At 43.7% G+C, this 18,695-nt stretch overlaps 1 protein-coding gene and 1 long non-coding RNA gene across 8 annotated transcripts in view; one reads left to right on the top strand and one right to left on the bottom strand.

Moving 5' to 3' along the window:
* LOC129143139 (uncharacterized) overlaps positions 1-5,254 on the bottom strand; it is a 70,890-nt gene extending 65,636 nt beyond the window's left edge. The window contains exon 1 of the long non-coding RNA XR_008546274.2: positions 4,549-5,254. This is a non-coding gene — a long non-coding RNA (uncharacterized LOC129143139). The remainder of the gene's footprint in view (positions 1-4,548) is intronic.
* ARHGAP25 (Rho GTPase activating protein 25) overlaps positions 1-18,293 on the top strand; it is a 92,171-nt gene extending 73,878 nt beyond the window's left edge. For all 7 annotated transcript variants that reach the window (XM_001135470.7, XM_009442604.5, XM_063789023.1 and 4 more), the window contains 6 exons: positions 4,784-4,916; positions 7,769-7,842; positions 9,352-9,473; positions 10,601-10,797; positions 13,786-14,318; positions 17,442-18,293. In XM_001135470.7, the coding sequence (XP_001135470.1) occupies positions 4,784-4,916; positions 7,769-7,842; positions 9,352-9,473; positions 10,601-10,797; positions 13,786-14,318; positions 17,442-17,649 (1,267 nt within the window). In that variant the 3' untranslated portion in view covers positions 17,650-18,293. The remainder of the gene's footprint in view (positions 1-4,783; positions 4,917-7,768; positions 7,843-9,351; positions 9,474-10,600; positions 10,798-13,785; positions 14,319-17,441) is intronic.
* Positions 18,294-18,695: the final 402 nt, after the last annotated feature.

Below are 18,695 nucleotides of genomic sequence, written 5' to 3'. Positions count from 1 at the left end.
GCTTATGGCCACAGTCGTAGTTTGGACAACCATAGGGGTGTCTTTCTTGCCCTTAATAAGTTAATTTCCCATGGGTGCTATATTTTAGCACCCTAGGAAGCAAGAGATGGGGTTCTTATTGGAACAATAGCCCGTTATTGGCATCAAACACAGGGACCTTTCAGCAGCACCATAAACTGCATCTTGTTATCAGGCACTTGTTCCATTATGCTCACCACCTTTATATTCAGTTTCTTTTTATGTTTTCAGTTAACCTTGGCCTGAAGAAAGATACAGGTGGGTTGTTGCTAGAGCAATGCCATATAGTGTGCCAAAAGGAATAGAGGTGATTGCTGGGATATGCCAAATAACTGCCTTAGGCTCTAGCCTATGCACTATGGAGTTGGCGTGGGTGGTGGTGTGGGAATCTTTGATTATTTTGAAATATTTGAGGCTGGAAGGAGGAAAATTACCTTACCTTGCGACATCTCCACCCCTAGAAGTGAGGGGTAGGGTTTTTACACATCCAGAAATAGGAAGGGTCATCGGGGGCTTTTCAGGGGCTTCGCAGGGGCAACTCTTAGGTCCACATAACCCTTGAGAGGACAAGTCTGATTTGGGAGGTATGACTGACTCTTATTTGATTCTTATTATTTAGTTACATTTGGGCATATTTAGGAGAGACCAGGTCTTCTCTCTCCTATTCCACTCATGATTCTGAAAACCCTCTTTTCCCCTTTTTCTGCCCTCTCTCCACCCCCTTTTATCCTCCCCTACTTCTCATTCCATGGTGTGTTTTGGTGTTGAGGGCTGTGCCCCGCAATGGACAGAGCATAGAATGCCGGATGCATAGGGAAGGGAAAGGAGGGGAGGGGCTTACAGGGATCAGCCTGACTTTGGGATCATAGAATTGACAAAACCAATAACTCAAGACAGGTCAACAAAACGGGTAAATTAACTCTGAAGTGAAAGTGACCAGTGTTAGATGATTTCCTGAGAGTGAATCTGGCCTGGGAGTGGGAGAGGAAGAGACCAGCCTTGAGACAGTGTTAACCTGAATTGTGTGTGGGAGTTCCGAAGAGGGGCAGTGTGAAAGGCGGTGGAAAGAGGGCAGGAAAGCGGGAAAGGGAGGGTTTTCAGAGTCATGAGCAGACCAGGAGAGAGAAGCTATGGTTGTAGCTTTTTCTGCCTCCTATAAAAGGAATTCTAGGAGTCAGTGGGTGGAAGAAGGGGTATTTGGGAGAGCAAGGAGCTCCCTCTTGCTGTCCCCAACTTCACGGCTGTGGGAACTCACCCAGATCCTCTGCATTGGTTATGTGCTGGGTTCCACCCCAAGATGCCCCCATTACCTCACTAGAATGAAGGTGAGCAAAGGAGCTGTTTGGTGAGACTAGTGCAGGTCTTTCTGGTCGCCTTAGACACAAAAATGTGAACTTTAAAATCTCCTTGCCAAGTTTCTACCAGGATGGACACTGCCTGGCTACAAAGCTAATACACTTCTCACCCCTATGTGTCTGTGAGAAATGCACTTACAGACATGCCACATTACAAGCATCAATGCCCCCAGGGAAGGGCTGGCAGAACCATCTGAGTCTTGGGTAATCCCTAGTGCATCAGCCGTTGAACCCAGAAGCCACCTGGCTCCTGACTTACTCTTAGCCCTTGATTAAAAAAAAAAAAAAAAGAATCATTTAAGGGTGCTCTATTGGGTTAGAGGAACAGCAAACTCAGAAAAAATAATGCTACAAATTTAGACCATAAAATAGACATCTGAGTTAGCCCTAGTACAATGGGGTGCTCACATTAAAATAAAAATTTATAGAAATAATTGTTTAATTTCCATGGTGTTAAGTGCTAAAAAGGAAACTCAACACTATGAAAACTTAGAACAGGGGCTTTTCACATGGTCTGGTGTATTTAGGGAAGTCCCCAAGAAAATGACATTTAAGCTGAGACCCAATAAACAAGAATGAGAGTTAGCAAGGCCCAGCAGTGGGCATGGCTTGTCAGGATTCTTTTTGGTGAAATGAACTGGGAAGCTTTCTGTAAGTTTCAGTGTTGTAAGATGATTTATATAGCTAATTTTGCTCTTTTATTATAACTTTGAAGTATCCATGGTGTAGCTGTATTTATAACCCCTTTCTCTTTTCTAATGATGGATGCTTTTGCTGTCTAAATTTCTCCCGATTAAACTGTCTAGGTGTCTTTTTTATTGTTGTTGTTTCTCTTCAGAAGTTCAAAAGATCCAATTTCCTTTCTTTTCTTTTTTTTTTTTTTTTTTTTTTTTTTTTTTGAGACCAAGGCTAGTGTGCAGTGGTGTGATCTTGGCTCACTGCAACCTCTGCCTCCTGGATTCAAGTTATTCTCCTGCCTCAGCCTCCCGAGTAGCTTGGATTAAAGGCACCTGCCACCACGCCCAGCCAATTTTTGTATTTTTTAGTAGAGATGGGGTTTTGCCATGTTGGCCAGGCTGGTCTCGAACTCCTGACCTCAAGTTCTCCACCCGCCTTGGCCTCCCGAAGTGCTGGGACTACAGACATAAGCCACTGTTCCCAGCCAGGATCCAGTTTCTTGAATTATCCTTTACACTGTTTCTTCCCTTTCAAACTCTGTTTTCTTCACTCATTCCATTGGTGTGTTTTGGTGTTGAGGACTGTGCCCTAGAGTGGGCAGAGCATAGAATGCTGGAGGCATAGGGTAGTGAAAGGAGGGGAGAGGCTTACAAGGATCAGTGTGACTTTAGGATAATAGAATTGAAGGGAATTGGAAGACTGATTGGATGGGGGTGAAGGAGAGGTCCCAATCAAACGGGAGTCCCAGGATGCTGATAGAGACAAATGGGTGGGTTACAGTGTAGGAACTTTAGGAAGATGCAACTTTTGGACTTTGGGAGAATTCTGCTCCTGCAAATTGTCAGCTGACTGTCTTTCTGCCACTTTCTCGGGAACTTCTCATAACATATTTTGACAAAAGTACTTTTCCTAGCCTGGCTTTGCCTTGGGTATTTTTGGGCAGTGACTCAGCAGGGAAGGATTTTCCAGAATCCCCATGTTAAATGAATGGTTCCTACCGCAGATTTCTCGAGGGCAGCCATGGAGCACAGAGCAGGCTCTGTGCCAGCCCGTGTTCTCCTATTGAGGTAGAGTTCACAGGCTGCAAAGGGGAAGCCTTTTCAGAAGACAGCTACAACAACTGGCTGTCAAAACCAAAGTAAAATGCACACAAAGCACCAAGACAGAGCTTTACAATCAAGCCCCAGTATTCTTGCTTCTGTTGCCTCAGATGCCTCCCTTCTCCTCCTCTTGTCCAGATCCACCCCTCCCTTCCCTCCTAGGACCAGGAGACATGTTCTCCAGCCTATTCTATATTTCTCATCACTGAAATCAAGGAGATTCCAAGGTTATTCTGGACCTCTTGCCACATCACAGCTTTTCACGATGCTACCAGGGCTGCTACCTAAGAATGCCAGGTTTTATCAATATGAAATAAACAAACATTTCTTCAATAATCAGCTTCAGGAATATGGTAGTGAATCTTATTTTCTCTTGTAGCGTTGCAGAATCAATGCAATCGCCTTGTAAGCCAGGGGTCAACAAACTTTTCTTAATGGGCCACATATTAAATATTTAGGCTTTGCAGGCCAGATGGTCTTTATTGCAACTATAATACTCGCTCAGTACATAAATGAACAAGTGTGGTGGTGTTCTTCTATAATTTTACTTACAGATGCTGACATCTGAATTTCCTATAATTTTTACATCGTGACATACTCTTCTTCTTGTGAGTGTTTTTCCCCCAGCTATTTAAAAATGTAAAAATAATTCTTAGTTCCCAGGCTGTACAAATAGAGGCAGTGGGACAGATTTGGCTCCTGGCCCGTGGCTTGCCAAGCCCTCCTGTAAATGGAGAAGCTGAACTGAACAGCCGTGCCTCTTTCAGTCAATCAGGCCCACGGGGAGGCGTCCTCTCCTCATGCTCCAGGCTGACACACATGCTGCCTGCCTCATGCCCTAACTCCTCACCGCCTTTCAGAGTTCATCTGAGGTACTCTTTCATCTGAGAAGTCACCTATGTGTTCCCATCTCTGCCTTGGGTGTTCTTTTTCCATACTTCCATAGGATTCTGAGTCCTGGGCTTCCCATATCATGGCATTAGCCACACAGTATTGTAAGGACATTTTAATACTTGAGTCCCCACAGTTCTGTGGCTCGATGGGGCCAGGGCTCCATCCCTGGATTGGATGGCTACTGATGTCCCTTGGATTGGCTACTGAAATCCCAGTGCTTGACAAGTATCTTGCAGTATCTTGCACCTAATAGGTTTTCTCGATGCTTATTGATTGAGTGAATTATTGAGTAAATACGTGAGTGAACCTCAGAACTATTTTAAGCACTCTGGAAGATTAAAGAGAAGAATGGACCAAGAATATAAAGGAGTTAACACAAGCAATATTAGAGACTAATTAGACAATGCTAATTGTGAGGCACTAAATGACTTGAAGAAAGAAGAAAGCAATAAAGACAAAAATCATTAAGGAAGGTTTAGTAAAAATGTAGACCTTGAACTTACCTTTGAGGTAGTTGGGTGGAAGAGACAGAGGAACATTTATTCAAGAATGTTGTTCCAGAAGGGCGAATTAACAAAAATGTTTTGGTCTGATTCTTCTTTATTAGACTCTACTCCTCTGCAAAATCTCCCTTTGTAATTTATGGTTCTATTCACTGAATCATCAGGATGGAAGAGAGGAACATCCTAAAGTTTTTCTTTCAAAGAGTTTCACAGAGTGTTGCTTATTTTCTTCCAGAGACACAGATGTGCACACTGTGGCTTCCCTGTTAAAGCTCTACCTCCGAGACCTCCCAGAGCCCGTGGTTCCCTGGAGCCAGTATGAAGGGTTCCTGCTCTGTGGGCAGCTCACGAATGCGGACGAGGCAAAGGTTTGCATCTTAGAGTTAGTTGTCCTGCTTTAGAAGAAAGTGATTGGTTTTCTGGACACTAATCCAGTAGGCAGCAGTGGGTCAAGGGGCCTATACTTTTTGGTAAGATAGTCAAATGCAACTTCCTCAGCAACATAAGGTATATGAACTCAATCATAATGACTGGCAAACCACAGCCTTCATGAGATGCAATAATCCAATAAAGAATTGGACCATAATCAAATACTGCTGGATCACATTAAAAGTAGTGAGAAAAGGAGGATACATCGGAGGACGGTTTCAAGCATGATGGCCTTGCTGAGACTTGCTGGGACACAAGGACAGGCTGGAAGGCAGGTGTGAGGTCACAAAGCTCAAGCTCTACAGCAGCTGTGACTGTCAGGTGTGGTCATCCAAGGAATGCACGTGCCAGGGAGAAGAAGGACAGGGAGGGTTTTTTGATTGTTGTTCTTTTCAGCCACAGCTGCCTGTAGGGTCTGTAACCACCATCTGCAATATGCTTGTGAGAGCGCGCAAGTTCACTAACAAGATTTTTGATCCTGTATAAATTTATTTCTAGAGAGGCCTTATAGTCAACAATGACCACACTGTAGTCATGTTATTATAATCAACCGACCAACCAAACAACCAAAGAAACTGATGAAACCCAACCAACAACAATAAACCTTGATGATTTTTAAACAAGATTTTCAAAGCCAAGTGATCCATGAAGAAGTTTATGTTTATATCAATGACCATGTTAAAAGCCCTCTCTGGCAAAATGGTGCACAGAAAAATCTATAATGAGACCTAGATTTAACCTTGATTTTGCCATTAGACAAATTATGCATCTTTTATAAGACTCAGTTTATTTACTTAGACCAATAGAACTTTCTATGGTAATGGAACTTTTATGTATCTGCACCATTCAATATGGTGACCACCAGCCACACATGGCTATTGGGCATCTAAAATGTGGCTAGTGCACCTGGGAAGCCAAAATCCTAATTTTATTTAATTTTGATTTAGTTAAATTTAAGTAGTTACATGTGGCAAGTAACTGCTATATTAGACAACACAAACTTAGATAATTTTCATAGTAATATCAGCCATGCCTAGGATTGTTTTCAGGACCCAGGGATATGATACTGGTGGGTGACTTTAAAATTTTTTTCAATATAAGGGAAGGTTTATTATCTTCCACACTTCAAAATGTATTAGATAGTCTGCTTCATAGAATATATTTATTTAAAATGAATGAAGAAATAGCACCCTAGCCCTGCAAGAAAACACAGCTGTGAGAACTTCCATCCCTGACTGAGCATCATGATTTGAATAGATCCTGACATAAGAGAAAAGCTGACTTTCTATTTCAAAATTAAGAAAGGAAGAGAACATGATGCAGGTTTTGTAGCTCTTGTCCAAACAAAAATTAGATTGCATGGATCTGAGGTACGATATTTTGTGCGTAACTTAAGAATTTTATTGGGGGAGGGAGAAAGGGATATGAAAAGGCTTAACTTATACTGGTATATCTGCTCACCATTGTGAAAGTAATAAAATTTTATGGAATAAGGTTTAAAAGGCAGCTAAAAAGATAAACGTTTCAGATCGCATCTCACCCCTGGGTTCTGGGGAAAGTAAAGGAGGCACCTAGATGCTGTGCTGACAATAAGATTCCCACCCCTGCACTCACTTTAGACTTGCTTCTCCCAGCTTTCTCAATCTCAGCATCTTTGAGAGTTTCCACATCTGTGGCAATGCATGTCTACACACAGGGACCAAGGTCCTTCTCACTGGTGAAAACATGGCAGAGGTGGCAGCTAGGAGGGGTGAGTCTGTAGCAACCTTTGCAATGAATTTACTCGGCTCAACTGAAGAAGGGATCTCAGCATGAAGCTGATGCTACGCTAAGAAGGTCTATATCTACGGAAGCTGCTGCGTGTAGGCTGACAAGGCTGGAGGGTGCGTTTTCTGCAGGAGAGCTGCTCAGGTTTGAGGAGTGCCTGCACACCGCATGTGAATTGTGTACTCTCTTTTTTTTTTTTTTTTTTTGAGATAGAGTTTCGCTCTTTCGCCCAGGCTGGAGTGCAGTGGCGCGATCTCAGCTCACTGCAATCTCCGCCTTCCGGTTTCAAGCGATTCTCCTGCCTTAACCTCCCGAGTAGCTGGGATTACAGCCGTCCGCCACCACGCCCGGCTAGTGAATTGTGTACTCTCACAAGCACCATGTTGCAGATGGTGATTACAGACCCTACAGGCAGCTGTGGTTGAAAAGAACACGGAAAAGCTCGCTGGCCCTCTTCTCTCCAGCACATGCTTTCCTAGTAGACCTTGCCTGACATCCACGGCCATCCATTGCAGAGCTTGAACAGTCTGACCTTGCACCGTCCTCCAGCGTGGTCTGCCTGTCTCTGTGTCCCGGCATGTCTCAGATAGGCCACAGTGCTTGAAATCCTTCTCAGAAGAATCCTCCTTTTCTCACCAGTCTTAAAGTGATTCTGAGATATCTTATTGTGGTCTTATTTTTTATTGGATTGTTACCTCTCAAGCATTCGTTAAGCAAACAATTAACGTATGAGTTGTTAAACAGTCCTTCCTTAGAGTAGCTCAGGGTCAAGGGTGGGGTGCAGTGGCATAATTACATATAAATAAAAGTATACATAACAAAAACTATGACCCTTTTTTAAAAAATGCTGTGAGAATTGAGTTATTTCCCATTTTTTTTTTAAACCCACAGAACTACAGGAACAGGAATGACTGCCAAAGTGTTGTTTCTGCAGATACATCAATTCTGTTCCAGGGTCTCCTTGCTGGCACGTGGGCAGGCTCATTTACTGGTAAATGATTTACTTGTGTAAATCTCTTCCCAGGCTCAGCAGGAGTTGATGAAGCAGCTCTCCATCCTTCCTCGTGACAACTATAGTCTCCTGAGCTACATCTGCAGGTGAGAGGCCCCTGGTATCAACTCTACAGTTTTCAACCCCATCAGAAAGAAGCTCCTAGTTAGAAGAGGAAGGGACCGCATCTGTGAACAGAGAGATTCTGGTCTAGCACTTTGGAAGATCAGCTGTATTCACATAGCACTGAAGTAACTTCCTGTATAATTTCAAGGATTCTGAAAACCTGGTTGACCCAAAAAATGAACGTGCTCCCCACTTTAGGCCTGCCTCAGCACTGCCCAGAGTCCTGGTACATGCAAGAGAACCCAGAATCCTTATAATGTTTCTAGAATGATCTCCCATCTTTGTGATTCTGAGCCGTAGCTTAGCTCCAGGGAGACATGCATTCTGGGCCACCCTGGTTATTTTCCTTCAGCCCTTTCTGGGGACCTGCTGTGCACCACCCCTGTGGCAACTCTAGTTGTGGATTGACCCAGATCTGGCTCGGCTGGGAACTGGGATCTTCATCCCAGACTGACCTGAATTTTGTCTTTTATTTTTTAAAAGTAATTTGTTGTAGTTCCTAGATTATAAAAGTCATGCTTGCTTGACTTGGAAACCAGGAAGATATAGCAAACAGTAAATGAGAAATAAAAAGGACCCACAATCCCTTCACCAGCAACAAGCACTATTAACACTTTGGCATTTTTCCTTCTGGGTGTTTTCTCTCTGTGATAAATCTTTTCATACCTTAATGTAAATATAGGGGAATAATATTTTATACTAAATCAAAATTATATAAAGGATTGTGTCCTTTTTTTCGGTTTAATGTTTTATTATGAACATTTCCCTATGTCATAAAATTGGATTATAAATAACTTCATAATATTTCATAATGTTTCATCATTTGGACACGTCACCAATATTTAATAATTGCTCTGTATTTGAAATTGTGTTGCTTCATTCTATCCATTTTTAAATGGTTCTTTGAGAGAGTATTTAGAAATTCCCTGTTTTTACAGTGAATCTGAGAGCTTTGTGCCTCAAAGGGGTAGAATTTTAACAAAAATTCAGTATTAGTTATGGAGAACCTGCTGAGAATTAGCAATGCTTGTGCTCTAATCAGAGGATGAGAGCAAGGAGGCACCATGGATTCCCCAGCCCTGAGATTTTCTTACCAATAAAGTTTTCCTCTCTGGAGACTTGGGTGGGATGGGTGCTGAGAGCTGGGAGATAAGCCTATCAAGGCAGACATGGGTATGGGCAGATACCCATTTTACCTTTTCTAGTCCAGTCTGAGCTCCTGGAAGTGGATCTTGCCTCCTGCTTATGTGATTCCATTCACCTCCCCATCCCCCACCCCAGCAGCTGGGCAGGACCCTCCTGATTTCTCTTCCTTCCTTGGTCTTGGGTCTTTCAGGATGAGGCTAAATTCTTGGGGCAGAGCAGGCTGGTCTCATTCCTGAGTCTGGGAGGAAGCACTGGATCCATCCCTGAGTTCTCATTGGAACCCTGTAGTGCTTCCTCCTGGCTACTTCCTGCTTTCTACCATGGGATTTCTTGGCTGTCTGTAGGTTCCTACATGAAATACAGCTGAACTGTGCTGTTAACAAGATGAGTGTGGACAACCTGGCTACTGTGATTGGTGTGAATCTCATCAGGTCGAAGGTCGAAGACCCTGCCGTGATCATGAGAGGTATGGCTGGTCCTGTAGTGAAAGCAGGTACACAGGAAATAACAATTACAACATTCCCCCTGATATTTGTGCACTGCTCTGTAGTTTCCCAAGCGTTTTCAGCTGGTTATCGATCTCATCTGAATCATGCAATAGCCTTGTGAGGTAGGCAGGGCAGGAATTGTGTCCATTTTTCAGATCACAACAAAGGACAGAGGTCAAGGGTTTGCCCAATGGTCCCACAGTGCAGTAGACTAGTACAATAATAGCTAGCTAGTGTTTGTTAGTCTTTTATTACTTTTAAATACCCTTAGCCAGACTGAGCAAGCAGGTTTCATTTTATTTTATTTTATTTTTATTTAGGTATTTATTGAGTTGGAGCCTCACTCTGTTGCCTAGGCTGGAGTGCAGTGGTGCGACCTTAGCTCACTGTAACCTCTGCCTCCAGGGTTCAAGTGATTCTCCTGCCTCAGCCTCCCGAGTAGCTGGGACTACAGGCATAAACCCCCACACCCAGATAATTTTTGTAATTTTAGTAGAGACAGGGTTTCACCATGTTGGCCAGGCTGGTCTCGAACTCCTGACCGCAAGTGATCTTCCCGCCTTGGCCTCCCAAAGTGCTGGGATTACAGGCGTGAGCCGCTGTGCCCAGCCAGCTTTCATTTTATAAGCCAGCCCACAAAAAGGCTGCTTAAAAAGCTGTGCTGTGCAGGCTTCTGAGGCTGTGTCCTGACACAGAGTACTGATATCTGCCATGGGCGTGGGGGCAGAAAGCCTGGCACATATTTGCTATGTGTCTGATAAGAAACCAGATATCATATTGAGGACCACATCAGGAGAGAAAGATGTCTTCATTTTCTCTGCTGTTTATTGCCTACTTTCCTGATCAAAAACTAATCCAGTGGACTATTGGCTCCCTCTGAAACAGCTCCCTCTTTTATTCTACTCCCGTGTCCTTCTGTTCCATCCCTTTCAACATAATCTCCAACTCCAAGCAATTAAAAAGGGTGTTTTGAGAAGCAAAATGAGGCCCTTCTGGGCCCTATAGTTTTAGAACCGAGTTTGGAGACATCCGCAGGTGGGGATCCTTGAGGACTGACTACCTGCCTCCTACACTACACAACAGATCTTTTTCTTCTTTCTTTCAGGGACTCCTCAGATCCAAAGAGTGATGACTATGATGATCAGAGACCATGAAGTCCTCTTCCCCAAGTCCAAGGATATACCCCTGTCACCCCCTGCCCAGAAAAATGACCCCAAGAAAGCTCCAGTGGCCCGGAGCTCTGTAGGCTGGGATGCGACTGAAGACCTCCGAATTTCTAGGACAGACAGCTTCAGTAGCATGGTAAGGTGCAGAGAACCTTCCTGCTTCCATTGGGTTCTTCCTTTAGTCCAGGCCATCCCATGTAAGGCCTGCTCTCGGGTGGCAATTTGGGGAGTTTTCGCTGCTGCTACAGACTCATCTGAACACACCTTGAAAGCCTGGCCTCTTTCCAAATCTAGTTTCTATTGGCATCTTTGAGGGGGGTGAGTGACAAGTGTGCCAATCACCCAGTGACTGAGCAATGAGGTCCTCACTGAAGCCCACTCTAAAAGAGAGACTCAAATACAGTCCATAGAAGTTCAGTGGGAAAAATGTATACAACATTGTAAATGTTTTGGTCAGAATTGTGGAAAATTCTGGGTGAACGTCCAGAGAAAACTGGTTTCCTGCTAACCCATGAAACGTGATTCCTTTCTCAGAGTATGTGATGTGTTTGTGTAATATTTCTCATTCCTCGATAAGCCGTCTCAGCCGTGTCAGCCCCCACATTTGTGCTGAAGGGTTGAAACTCACGTTCCCAATGTCCAAAAGCTCTGCTGACTCTGAAATGTAGACCTCGTGAGGACAATAATTTACAAAGGTCAAATATTTTTATATATTTATAGGAACAAATATTTTTACAAAGAACATGTGAACTTTATATAGTAGCTTGATCTTTATGTGTGGCCAAAAAATGGATTTCAAATTTCTAGTTGACCAGATGATTCAAGTTACCTACAGTACTGTTAGCCCTGAAGATTGTTTTTAAAAGGCAGGTAGTGGGTAGTGGTTGTAGTTTTTCTTAGGATAGGTCTTTCTGAAGGCAATGCATTCTACTAACACTCTAAAACTAAAATAAAATTTAAAAATGCTCATACTTCATGTAACAAGATCATTCCATAGTCCTTGAGAATAGCTATTATTGTACTCATTTAATAGGTTTCTGCCATTTACTGATTTCTGTGGGCAGGCACTATGCTGGGAAATTTACACTGATCACCTCTAGAGTCCTCATATTACATAACATTGTAGGGCAGAATTTATCATTCGTATTGTGTTATTGAGGAGCAGAAACTCAGAGAGGTTGAGCAGCTGGCCCAATGTAGTAGCACTAGCTTGTTATAGAGGAGGACTCAGATCCAGTCCTCCCTTCAGAACCCAGGTACCTCTAACTCCGGGTGGGGTTTCTGAAGCAAGCGATTGGCTGCAAAGGTTAAAGGGAGGGCTCGAACCTGATTGTCTGATTTTATGTTTAGGTCTCACTTGATCTTAGCCAAAAGGCCGAGAAGTGATTGATTTTGTGTTTAGGTCTCATATTCTCTCTCCTTTTTCTTTATAATTTCATTAAAAAATATATAATATATTCACATGGTTCAAGTAATCAAAAAGATAGAAAAAGGTATACGTTGAGAAGTTCTGCTCCCTCCCGTATCCCCACCCACCCCATCCCTCACTGCCTTAGTTTCTTATTTATCCTTCCAATGTTCCTTTATGAAAATATAAGAAGACATGAGTGTAAATTATTTACCTCCTTTTTTACACAAAATGTAGTATAATTCTCTCTCTCTCTACAGTCACACACATACACATACAGTCACACACAAACTCCCATACAAAACTCTGTATCTTGCATTTTTGTACTTAGCAGTATATTCTGGAGACTTTTTCATGTCAATACATAAACAGCTACCTCATATGACCTCATGTTTTCTAGAGGTATATAGTGTCCCATTCTGTAGATGTACCAGTCCCTATAGATGAAGACACTGCCTTCAGTTCTTTTCTTTTTCTTTTTTTCTTTTTTTTTTTGTGACAGGGTCTCACTTTATTGCCTAAGCTGGAGTGCGGTGGTGCGATCACAGCTTACTGCAGCCTTGACCTCCTGCTGAGGCAATCCTTTGGCCTCGGCCTCCCAAGTAGCTGGGACTACAGGTGCATACTACCATGCTGGGCTAAATTATTTTGCATATTTTTTGTAGAGACAGGGTTTCAACATGTTGCCCAGCCTGGCCTTGAACTCCTGAACTCAAGTGATCCACCCTCCTCAGCCTCCCAAAGTGCTGGGATTACAGGCATCAGCCGCTGCACCCAGCCTTTCAGTTCTTCATACTACAAAAAAAGCTGCAATAAATAACTCTGGGACCTCCTTTTGTACTCAGGCAGATGTATTTCTCAAATGCATTTTCAGAAGTGGGCTTGATGGGTCAGAGGGTAAATAGATTTGATTGTATGATTTTGAGACAAATTATTGGAGTTTGTGTCATTTTACACTTCCAGAAGCAATGCATGAAAGAACTGTTTTCCTACAGTTTCGCCATCAGAGTGTGTTGTCAAATTTTGGGGGTTTGCTCATCTGATAAGTGAGAACTGGCATTTCAGTAATTTTAATTTTAATTTGAGTTTCTTGTATTATGAGAGAGGCTGAACATCTTTTCTTATGTACAAGGACTAGTTTCATTTTTTCCTCTGTGAGCTGCCTGATCTTGTCCTTTGCCCGTAATTACATTGGTTGTTGATCTCTTTCTTCACAATTTTTATGAACTTTATCTATTAAGGAGAGTAACCAATTGTCTGATATGCGTTGCAAATACTTTTTGCTAGTTTTTTTTTTTTTTTTTGGTTTGGTATGTGGTGATTTGTTATTTTGTTTTTATTTTTGTTCTTTTTAATTTTTTAGGTCATGGAAATCAAAAGGTCAAATTTATCAAACTTTTATGGCTTCTGGGTTTTCAGTCATAGTTATAAAGACCACCCATTCTAAGATTACATAAGGATCCTACTTTAGGACTCTTTAACCACAAACAAACACTTGATTTTGGTGAGACTTCATCTCTAGAACATGGTTCCTTTAGTGCAATATCCATTTGGAAAAAAAATGCCAATGCAGATAATCAACTAATGTGATATATTAAGAATTTCATAGGTATGCTACCAGGAAACTTTTGTTTTGGGGTCTCTAATCCATACCTTGGGAGCATGACACACAGAGGTGAAAACCCCATGTAACATCCATGGCCATTTCTTTTCTAGACAAGCGACTCTGATACAACCAGCCCCACCGGACAGCAGCCGAGCGATGCGTTTCCAGAGGACAGCAGCAAAGTACCCAGGGAAAAGCCAGGAGACTGGAAAATGCAATCTCGTAAAAGGACTCAAACACTCCCTAACCGGAAATGTTTCTTGACATCAGCTTTTCAGGGTGCCAACAGCAGCAAAATGGAGATCTTTAAAAATGAATTCTGGTCGCCTTCCTCAGAGGCTAAGGCAGGGGAAGGGCACAGGAGAACGATGTCTCAAGACTTGCGCCAACTTTCTGACTCCCAACGGACTTCCACCTACGATAACGTCCCTTCCCTGCCAGGGTCCCCTGGGGAGGAAGCCACTGCACTCTCTTCCCAAGCCTGTGACTCCAAGGGAGATACTCTTGCCAGTCCAAACTCTGAAACTGGGCCTGGAAAAAAGAACTCTGGAGAAGAGGAAATTGATTCTTTGCAGAGGATGGTCCAAGAGCTACGAAAGGAAATAGAAACACAGAAGCAAATGTATGAGGAACAGATTAAAAAGTAAGTCAGACAGAGGGGCACTGAGAGGCACTTGGCTTCCATCTTTAGAGACAAGAGGGATTGTTCCCATCCACCAGAGAAGTCACATCATAAAGCTTCAATTTGGGGAAGACAGTAATCTATAGCAGGCCTAGAAAGGAAAGAGTAAAGGGAACAATGAGATAGCTAAATTGGTGAACACTCTAAACTTTAAACTAGATTTAGTAAATGTAAATATCTAGCTTAAGTAGTTTAATCAATAATTTCCAAACAGTGGTTCAAGAATCAACATGCTTTAATTAATTTAAAGGAAATTAATTTTTTTTTATGTTAAGGTCATTCATTGATTCTGCAAATATTCCTCGAGCCCCTCCTCTGTGCCAGGCACATTCCAGTTGTTAGGGTATAGCACTGAACAAAAGAGACAAGAGTCCCTGCACTTACAGAACTTCTTCTAGTGGGGACAGATGGACAATACAAATGTATAATAAAATATATGTTATGTCAGCTGATGGCAAGTGCTGTGGAGAAAAATAAAGTGGGTCAGGAGGTTGGAAAGTTCAAGGAATGGGTTCCAGTGTAAAATAGGGGGGTCAGGGAAGGCCTCCGTGAGAAGGCAGCAGGTAAGTAAAGGCCTGAAGGAGATGAGGAGCAAGTCAGTTGCGTAGATGGGAGATGACTATGGCCAGTGCCGAGCCATGAGAAAAGAGCAGGCCCCCATGGTCCCACCCAGGAAGAGTGGAAGCTGCCTGGGGCCAGGGAGAGTGATTAGAGGAGATGAGGGTGGAGAAGTACAGGAGGCCAGGACGCAGTAGGGTTTTGTCAGCCACTGCAAAGCCTGACTAAGAAGCTTCGGGGTGGTTTCAACCTGGTTTATGCTTCATTGGCTCACTGGCTTCCCATTGAGCACCGGCTGCAGGGGGCAAACAGAAGTGGGAGGCCAGTTAGGCAGCTATTGCCTCTGTCACATGCACATTCCCAAGATCTGTGCACACAATTTGTTCTCTTGGGTAGGTAGAGTATTTTTCTTGAAATATTTTTCACACTACTGATTGGCTGGCAAATTTGTTTTCAGGAGAGAAAGCCTTGATCCAGCTGTTCCCATATCAGCACTAGTCATGAGGCAGTGAAATGTGAATTCGTGGGCTCTTAGATTTATGGCTACGTCTTAGTCCATGCAGACTCAGGTATCTGAAGGGAAGACTACTGTGAACCCTCATTCATTGTTCCACACAGAGAGCTGCCATCCAGAAGCAAAATGTAGCTTGTTTGTCTAAGAACCTGAAACCAATCATTTGTAGAATTAAAGACTTCTGTGACATCTTGGCAGTGATCAAAGCAGTCCCATAGAAGGCACACACTGCCCTCAAATATGAGTATCTTCAACAGGGTAGAAAAAGAACTGGCTGCCACAGATGTGCCAGAGTCCTCTGAATCCATCGGTCGGGGAAGCCTCCCATCCCAGGCTCCTGAGCCCACACAGATTCTACCTTCCACTGGAACCCATGGTCAGGATCTAGCACAGTGCCTCACTTGGAATTTCTTCCAGAACCAGAAGGGTACAGAGAACTTGGAGAAGAAAAGTAGATTTGTAATGAGAGGGTCAGAAGGAATGGCCCGGCACGGTGGCTCACGCCTGTAATCCCAGCACTTTGGGAGGCCGAGGTGGGCGAATCACGAGGTCAGGAAATCGAGACCATCCTGGCTAACACGGTGAAACCGTGTCTCTCCTAAAAATATAAAACATTAGCCAGGCATGATGGTGGGTGCCTGTAGTCCCAGCTACTCAGGAGGCTGAGGCAGGAGAATGGTGTGAACCTGGGAGGCGGAGCTTGCAGTGAGCTGAGATCATGCCACTGCACTCCAGCCTGGGCAACAGAGCAAGACTCCATCTCAAAAAAAACAAAAGGAAAAAAAAAAGATGGAATGAGATCAATTTAGCTTTAAGAAGAGATAGGTGGGGGTAAGCAAAGTTCTGAAGATGGATTGTTACCCACAGAATAGGCCAAGGCCCTTGAAGGTAGAACCCAAGTTTTGGGCTCACATGGGAGCTCAAGTCTCCCTTGTGCAAATGGGCAGGCCATTTGGGGAGAAGGGAGGCACACTCTACAGAATGAAATTCTGAAACAAATTTCCAGTCACACAATCGGCGAGTGTACACTCATTCCTAAGGGTTAATTCAGCACAGCCTGGCAGGGGGCCACCTGGCACTACATTAGGATTTGGGCCAGTAACGATTAAAATCCTGGCAATTCAGGAATCCCACAGGTTTTTCACCTGGCATGGGATTCAGAAGTGAGGGTGAGACTGCCAGGACCACAGCTCCCCAAAGGGCAGTTCCCTCTGTTTCTCCAAATCTTGGTCCCCAGGAGATCCTTAATAAGAAAGGGTGCTGGTCTATGCTCTCCATTGACACAGGATGAGGAGGCACTCATGAGCACAGAGGTGTGAGAAATTTGAAATATGGATGGGGCTTCCAGGACTGATACAAGGTGCCATGGGAGTGAATATATAGATCTATTAGAACTGGTCCCTTCTTTCAAAGACTTTGTTATCCGGTTGAAGATACAAAACATAAAACGACATGAGAAAAAACACAATAGATGTCACAAGATGGTGTTAAATGACAAATGAGGGGGCTGGGCGTGGTGGTTCTTGCCTGTAATCTCAGCACTTTGGGAGGCCAAGGCAGGTGGATCACGAGGTCAGGAGATCAAGACCATCCTGGCTAACACGGTGAAACCCTGTCTCTACTAAAAATACAAAAAAAAAGAAAAAATTAGCTGGGCATGGTGGCGGGCATCTGCAGTCCCAGCTACTTGGGAGGCTGAGGAAGGAGAATGGTGTGAACCTGGGAGGCGGAGCTTGCAGTGAGCCGAGATCGCGTCACTGCACTCCATCCAGCCTGGGCGACAGAGCGAGACTCCATCAAAAAAAAAAAAAATGACAAATGAGGGGCTCAGAAGTACTGTGGGGATTCAGGTTTCCTGGGACATCTTCATGTGGGAAGAGGGACGTAGCTGAGAGGTTGGATAAGGGTCTTGTGATTTGAAAGGAAAATGAGCAGCAGGTTGTGAGCAAGGGGGAAGGAAGAGCCTAGAATGAATGCCACATTCTTTCATTCTTTTCTTTCCTTCCCTGTAGCCTTGAGAAGGAAAATTATGACGTTTGGGCTAAAGTGGTGAGGCTCAATGAAGAACTGGAGAAGGAAAAGAAGAAGTCTGCAGCCCTAGAGATCAGCCTCCGCAACATGGAGCGCTCCCGGGAGGATGTTGAGAAGAGGAACAAGGCCTTGGAAGAAGAAGTCAAGGAATTTGTCAAATCCATGAAGGAACCCAAGACCGAGGCTTAAGGGTCCCAGGAATACTGCAGGGACAGCCCCAGAGAGGCCCAACTCTGGCCCCTTTCTCAGTGCTATCTGATGACGGGGAAACAAAATTACTCTCTGAGAGGGAAAGGACATTTGAGGGAAACATCAAATTTCCCCATAAATAAATGAATGGAGTTTGCAGGAAGGTGAGGGTGAGCAGAGATGTGTGTGGACATCTCTGACCATCCCATCCATCGCTGTATTCAAATGGATTGTTCTATTCCATTCTGGTCTCAGGCATGACCACGTCCAGTGAAGACGTTTGAGGCAGCACATCTCAGGACCCAGGCAATAGACTGGCCCCAACTCAGGCTGGACTGAGGTGTGATTAATTCTTTGTTTTTTGTGTGGAACAGCTCACCTTGTCAGACAGCCTCAGGGCATCTCTGAGACACAGGGCCAGAAAATGACATTCATCTTTTGAGTCCTCATCCATGGAGTGCTGTGTTTGGGGGGCTGCATCTGCTGAAGCGAGAACCCCATTCTGCCACCCCACCAGGATGCCCATTCTCCAGGACTTCTCCAACTTACTATTAGACTAAACCAGAACAAGCAACAAACTGTATTTATACAAGCAAAATTGATGAGAAAATTATATTCAAATAAAGCAAAAATTAAAAAAAAAAGGCTATTGCTAATCCATACGGCACCTTTGTGAGAATTAGCAAAAGACACTCCTTCCTTGGGGCAGGTGGCTTGCTGAGCAGGGCATGGGCTGAATTTCAGTCCTGACTTGCCTTTCAGGGACAGGTGTTTCTATACTTGCGGAGCCCCCATTTCTTCTGTATTTCACACAATTGCTGTGGGAATTACATGAGAAGAGGTAATCTAGTCCCTACTTGCTTTTTAATTGTGTATGGAGGGCCTGGGAACAAACGTTTCCTACTATGATAGGATTTGTTGTGGTTTTAGACAGTAATTTTCATGATAATAGTTTCTTTTTTCCTGTTTCACCAAAATGCAAGTGATTTTACCCTTAAAGGGACAACAGGCACTAGATGATAGGTGGGAGAGGGGCTTTCCCAGTG

Source organism: Pan troglodytes, chromosome 12 (assembly GCF_028858775.2).
Source record: "Pan troglodytes isolate AG18354 chromosome 12, NHGRI_mPanTro3-v2.0_pri, whole genome shotgun sequence".
Lineage (NCBI taxonomy): Eukaryota > Metazoa > Chordata > Mammalia > Primates > Hominidae > Pan > Pan troglodytes.
Note: the sequence above shows the minus strand (reverse complement) of the source record. Positions and strands in the feature narration are given on the sequence as shown.